Source organism: Vitis riparia, chromosome 4 (assembly GCF_004353265.1).
Source record: "Vitis riparia cultivar Riparia Gloire de Montpellier isolate 1030 chromosome 4, EGFV_Vit.rip_1.0, whole genome shotgun sequence".
NCBI classification, from domain to species: Eukaryota; Viridiplantae; Streptophyta; class Magnoliopsida; order Vitales; family Vitaceae; genus Vitis; species Vitis riparia.
In genome coordinates, this window is record NC_048434.1 from 15,384,359 (window position 1) to 15,390,757 (window position 6,399).

The following is a 6,399-nucleotide window of genomic DNA, read 5'->3' on the forward strand; positions in this document are numbered from 1 at the left end:
AAGTTAATTTGGAAAACTTTAAATTTTCCAAAAATATAAATCAAAGATATATCAAGTGAGCTTAAGTATTATTATTGTTGTTGTTGTTGTTGTTATTAAAAGATTACATGCAATTAAAATAAGTTCAAAATTAATCTAAATAATTAAGTTCCCATGTTATACATTTCTATTTTTACTGTTTCTAAAAATAGAAAATATAAATGATTTTTTATTATATTTCCAATTTTATATATTGATTTCTTGATATGTAATTACCAAATATAGGAAATAAAAAATAAAATATTTAAATTTTTTATTTCTAAACAAAATAAAAAATTTCATTTTCCAAAATGTTATCAATTGCTGGCATCTTTTTTCCTTCTTTACCTAAGTACTAGAGATACCTTATCTCCCAATTAACATCCAAACATCACTAGAAACTTAATATATATATATTTGAATTTTTTTTAAGGAGTAATTTTTACTTGTAATGATTAAACATGTGTTTATTATTTGTTTGAAAAATTAAAAATAAATTATAATGACTAAATGATGTTTAATAAAAAGACACAACTAAAAAAATATCTTTAATCTCTATTTTAAAAAATATATTAATAACTTAAGCATATCTAAACATGAGTTAAATTAAGAAATTGAAATAAAGTTCATATATAGAAGCATTTTTAGGTGTCTAAATGCCTTTTTGTTAGGAATTCTGAAGGATGGCAATGGGGTTGATTTTCTCAAATACTCATTTTGTCTCACCCCTATTGAGACATATTTGAAATTTAAATTCACGGATTATATGGATGGGTTTGAGATTTTTTTAAGAATTTGGGACAGATTTGGGGCCAATTTAAGTATTGTCTTGTCTTGTCCATCTGATTATATATAAAATTATTTTTAAAAATTAATTTAATTTAATTTTTATTTTCCTATTTTTAATATATTAATCATAATAATAATAATAAAATAACTTTCAATAAAATAAATTATAAAAAATATAATATTTTAATTATTTATAAAATACATTTATTTTAATATAATTAAAATAATTAAAAATATAAAAAATATAAAAAAATTCAAAAAAAAAGTTAAAAGGTGGGGTGGGACGAGTATGGGAAATTTGCATACCAGCCTTGCCCTACCTTTCCCCCTTTGGTTTAATTTATTTTTAATAGAACAAGGATATGAATTATTTTAGGAAAAAGATTAGGATGGAAGGTAACTTGTCCGGACAAAATGTCTTCCCTAGTAATGCTTTTCTTTTCTTGAAATAATGGGCTCAACACAAGTAAGGAATTATACTAAGAGAGTATATGAGAAATTTATTGTGCTCTCAATGGCTTTTACTCAAATATATAAACTCAAATATTCTAATTTACTTAGATTTTAGATACAAATATTTGATTTAATAAAAAAAAATTATAAGTGGCATCATTGGCAATAATTTTGGTTAAAATACTTTTAAGAAGACTAATTTAATGTTTCAAAATTAAAAATAAAATAATAAAATAATAAAAAATTATTTTGATTTTAATAATGTTTTATATAACATTAAAAAATTATTTATATATATTATTTAGAGTATATTTGATAGTATTTTTTTTTTAAGAATGTAATTAATAGTGATTTAGGAGAGTATTTATACTCTTTTTAATATTTAAAAAAAATTTATCTTTCAAGTATCAAAAAGACTAGAAATTATTTTTAGTAAAAATGTTTTTTGGGAAGCATTATAAGTAATTTCTTAACTTTTAAAAGGTGTTTTTAAAAATTTTATCAAATATCTAGTAGATAATTCTCTTAAAAACAATTTTGGAAAAAATATTTTCACTAAAAACACTTCAAATAAAAATACTTTGAAATACACTCTTATTTTTCTTTAAAAACACCTTTTAGGTTGGAAATGTTTTATAAAAACACTATCAAATAAACTTTTAATCCCACTTAAAATCATTTTACTCTAAGAGTCCTTTGGATAGCCCTAAAAGCTAAGTCGGGTGTGATTTTAAAAAGGATTAGAAGTGTTTTCTAACATTTGGAAGCGGTTTTAATGAAATTAATATGAAACAACATTTTGAAAATACTATGAAAATACCATTAAACATTTTTTAGTTTTATGCAAATATTATAATATTTTACTTAAAAAGCATTTCTAAGGGAAGTGCTACAAATAAAATCCTCATAACCTCAACGTAATTTAGAGCATGTTTAATAGTAATTTTAGGAAGAATTTTTAATTTTTTTTAATACTTAAAAGATAAAAATTTTAAATTTTAAATTATTAAAATTTTTATAAAAACACTTCTTAAAATCACAATGGATTTTTAATTATAATCTCTCTAATAGAGTCCATAACTCACTTTAATGCTATGTTTGGTTCAATGAAAAGAAAAAAAAAAATGTGAACAAAAATTATTTAAATTCTTTCAAGAATTAAAAAGCGGTTGTAACTTGTAACCATCCAAGATGCATAAGTGGGAAGGACTTATAAATATGGGGGAGGTGGAAGAAACTAGGAAGACCAAAACCCAAATTTGTGCCATCAATTTCCCCATCGACCTTGCAACCACCTCCACTACCACCACTTATATAAATCACATTCACACAACCCCACCTCCCCCAAAAGGGTGTGTTAATAATGTTTGGGAGGTGACTGGTGAGGCTTTGGTTTTTGGGTGTTTCTATCCAATTTTTCCTTTTCCCATTTAATGCCCATTTTAATTTTTACTCTGAAAAAAAGGTGGGCAATATACATATATAAATTCCCATTTGGTTTGGCTCTCACAATTTTCATGTTTCATCTTCATGGCCAAGTTTGGGGTCTTGGAAACTGATCCATCCATGGCAGCCAAGGCCACAGAGGAGCTGAAGAAGGAGTTGCAGAGGCTGGTGAGCAGAATTGTTGATGAAGATGAGAGCTGTGCTGACACCACTGATAAGGCTCTCAAAATTTTGTTTGCTTTGAGAGATTTCAAGTTCAAGGGGTCCCTTGATTTTGGGGTTGAAATGGAGAATCCGGCTCTGCCTCAGGAGTTCAGGTGCCCTATTTCCAAACAGCTCATGAGAGACCCTGTTGTGGTGGCCACTGGCCAGGTTTGGTTTTGAATTTCTTTTTCTTTTTCTTGTTATTTTTCTTTCTTTCTTTCTTTCTTCTTTCCTTCTTTTTGGGTGGGGGTGGCCGGGTGGAGGGTTTGATTCTTGGTTCTTTGATGGGAATTGGCCTCTTTTCGTGGTTTTGGTTTGTGGGGTGTGTGTTTTCATGAACTGTTTTCTGGGTAAGCGTTTTCCCTGCTGCCGAACAGGACTTGGGTTTGTTTTTATGGAAACAAATTTCCCAAGTGAGAACAGAAAAAACATAAAAAAGTTCCAAAAAAAAAAAAAAAAAACCTGTTAGGGTTGTGTTGTAACTACTATTTGGTTAAGTATTTTTCATAGAACTGTTTCTTGAAAACGCATTTAGAGAATTGTTCTGTGTTCTTGTGTTCAAAAACTTATTTCTGACAACTGTTATCATCGATTAGGATCAAACAGTCCTAAATATGTGATAGGATCTTCTGAATTGTGCCTGTGTTTTGAATATTTTCTGCATTTTTTGCGATAATTTGATTCAATTTGTTTAAGTTGGAGTTGATTGATTGTGTTGTTTGAATTTGTAGACATATGACAGGCCCTTCATTCAAAAATGGCTGAAAGACGGGCATAGGACTTGCCCCCGGACCCAACAAGTCCTCTCCCATACCATCCTCACCCCGAATAATTTGGTTCGAGAAATGATTTCAGAATGGTGCAAAGAACATGGGATTGAGCTTCCGAAGCCAGTTGAGGATGTCGATGAGGAAGTGATCACAGATGCAGACAGGGGACACTTGAATTCGTTGCTTGAGAGGATGTCCTCTTCTGCTTCTGATCAGAAAGAGGCTGCAAGAGAGCTTAGGCTGCTCACAAAGAGGATGCCGTCGTTCAGGGCCCTTTTCGGTGAATGCACTGATGCAGTTCCTCAGCTGCTCAGCCCGCTCTCACCAGATGCAGTGGATGTTGATCCTGAACTCCAAGAGGATTTGATCACCACAGTTTTAAATCTCTCGATACATGACAACAACAAGAAGCTAGTTGCAGAGGATCCAATGGCAATCCCCGTGCTCATTGAGTCCTTGAAGAGTGGAACCATTGAGACTAGGACCAACGCTGCTGCAGCCCTTTTCACATTATCAGCCCTTGATTCGAACAAGCTCATTATTGGGAAGTCAGGTGCTCTGAAACCTCTATTAGACTTATTGGAAGAAGGGCATCCATTAGCCATGAAAGATGTTGCCTCGGCCATATTTAACCTATGCATTGTCCTTGAGAACAAAGGGAGGGCTGTCCATGATGGGGCAGTCACAGTGATTCTGAAGAAGATCATGGACGGTATACTTGTTGATGAGCTATTGGCTATTCTCGCAATGTTGTCCAGTCATCAAAGGGCTGTTGAGGAGATGGGGGAGCTCGGAGCAGTTCCTTGCTTGCTTAGAATCATTAGGGAGAGCAAATGTGAGCGCAACAAGGAGAATTGTATTGCCATCCTGCACACGGTTTGTTTCAATGATCGAGCTAAATTGAGGGCAATCAGAGAAGAGGAAAATGACTATGGTACAATCTCGAGGCTAGCGCAGACTGGCACTTCAAGGGCTAAGAGGAAGGCCAACAGCATCCTTGAGAGGCTGAATAGAGTTGCTTTAATCACACACACTGCATGATGAAATGAACGAACACCCCAATCCCTATTGTCAATACTCTCACTTCATCCATCACTTGTACAGACCAAACCCAAACTCTGTCACACCTGTAAAAAGAAAATGACCACATATTCATACACATTTTCGCTTATTCATCTTGAGCAAGCTCTGGTCCATCTTGGGCATATAGATTATCAAAGAAAACATGGGATTTTTACTTCTTTTCATCATCAATAAATACATTAGCATTACTGGTAAGTCTAGTTTTTTCTTGTGCTTATCTTCCTGCTTATGACTTGTCATATTGTTCATTGATTTTTCGTTTTTTTGGCTTATATGATGCAGGTGTCCTCTTCAACAGGTAATATTGGAAGGCTCAAATCTGCATTATGATTCCTGGCTTTGTTTTCCCATCAAAAGGGAGGAGGGGTTGGTCCAACCTGCAAAAGATGACAGAATTACAGATCAATGAACCAATGAATATGGCGGTAGGGTCTACTACTTTGTTCCTATCACTATATTACTTTTAGAGTGTCGGTACCATCTTACATCATATTTGTTTTGTTTGTTTAATACACCGCTTTTGCGTGAACTTAGTGTCAATCAAACTGGTTTATGATAATATGATAAAGTTGGATTGTACTATACAACCATGGAAATAAAAAGGAAACCAGAAATAGAAGAAAGCAGACTGATGTTGAAATCCAGAAACCGCGTTTTCTATCTTTGCTAAGCCTTTTTCTGTTCTCTCATCATCTGGGTTTCATATGTTTATAGGAAATTTTTGGGGACAATTGTAGGAAAATTCTTCTTACATACAATTATAGTAAGCTGATACCTTCGCGTAAGATGTAGGTAGAGCTGAACGATAAAATTGCAGTTTCTGGGTAGTTGACTGGCAAAATAGAATAGAACAAGAGGACTTTTGTGAGGCTTTTCTCTTCATGTGAGTCTATTTACAACTACTTTTTGAGAAGTCATCTTCCTCCTTATGTTGCATTTTAGGTGATTGTATACTATATGTCTTCGTCATTATCTTCAATATTTAGCACTATCGACAAATATAGTTAGTTCGATATTGATATCTTTCTAGATGTACTTTTGTGCCTTTATAGTTACTATTACCAGAATTTATTTGGCGTAGTAGGTTTAATCACCCTTTAATGTCATGGTCTTAAGCCTACTTGATTTAGATGTGAAATAGGTTTAGCTATTAGACTACAACAAATTTAGAACCATTGGATGCAAACCCTAGTTTAAGATAAAGCCGTATTAATTTTTCAGTTAAATTAAGAGTATTTATATATTATTAGAAAACCAACTAGAAACTATGGCTAGTAATTCTAGGGGAAGGAAAAAATTGAGGGAATGATTGGATTCTTAGGTAGGATAAATAGGGTTTGGGAATAGACTAAATTGAATATTAACTCTTTTCCACCAGAAAAATCCAAACCTATGGTTCTCAAAAAGACAATCCAAACATGTCCCTTTGTGTGGACCAAATATCCAATAGAAACTTTTGATGAAATCGGGGACATGTGTCGCTGACCCATTGGATAGCTGCTTGTTGCATAGTGAGGAATCTAAAATTTGATGTTACATGGTGTGTATTGAGATAGGGTTGGCTAAGAAGATTCCAATGGTGTCACACACCTGTAATTGATTTATTTTTTTGTTTGGCTTGTAGCAAAATGCTAGT

General features: G+C 32.5%; 1 protein-coding gene across 1 annotated transcript; it reads left to right on the forward strand.

The window, feature by feature from the left end:
- Positions 1–2,523: 2,523 nt before the first annotated feature.
- Positions 2,524–5,423, forward strand: LOC117913708 (U-box domain-containing protein 9-like). The gene is made up of 3 exons (XM_034828766.1): positions 2,524–3,078; positions 3,642–4,954; positions 5,046–5,423. The coding sequence occupies exons 1-2, from the start codon at positions 2,791–2,793 to the stop codon at positions 4,719–4,721; spliced, it is 1,368 nt and encodes a 455-aa protein (XP_034684657.1). The 5' UTR covers positions 2,524–2,790; the 3' UTR covers positions 4,722–4,954; positions 5,046–5,423.
- Positions 5,424–6,399: the final 976 nt, after the last annotated feature.

What these genes read in the sequence shown, in the direction of transcription:
- LOC117913708 (XM_034828766.1), top strand. Translation starts at nt 2,791, where the DNA reads ATGGCCAAGTTTGGGGTCTTGGAAACTGATCCATCCATGGCAGCCAAG. An exon ending in TTGTGGTGGCCACTGGCCAG is followed by an intron (nt 3,079 to 3,641) that starts GTTTGGTTTTGA and finishes TTGAATTTGTAG; the next exon opens with ACATATGACAGGCCCTTCAT.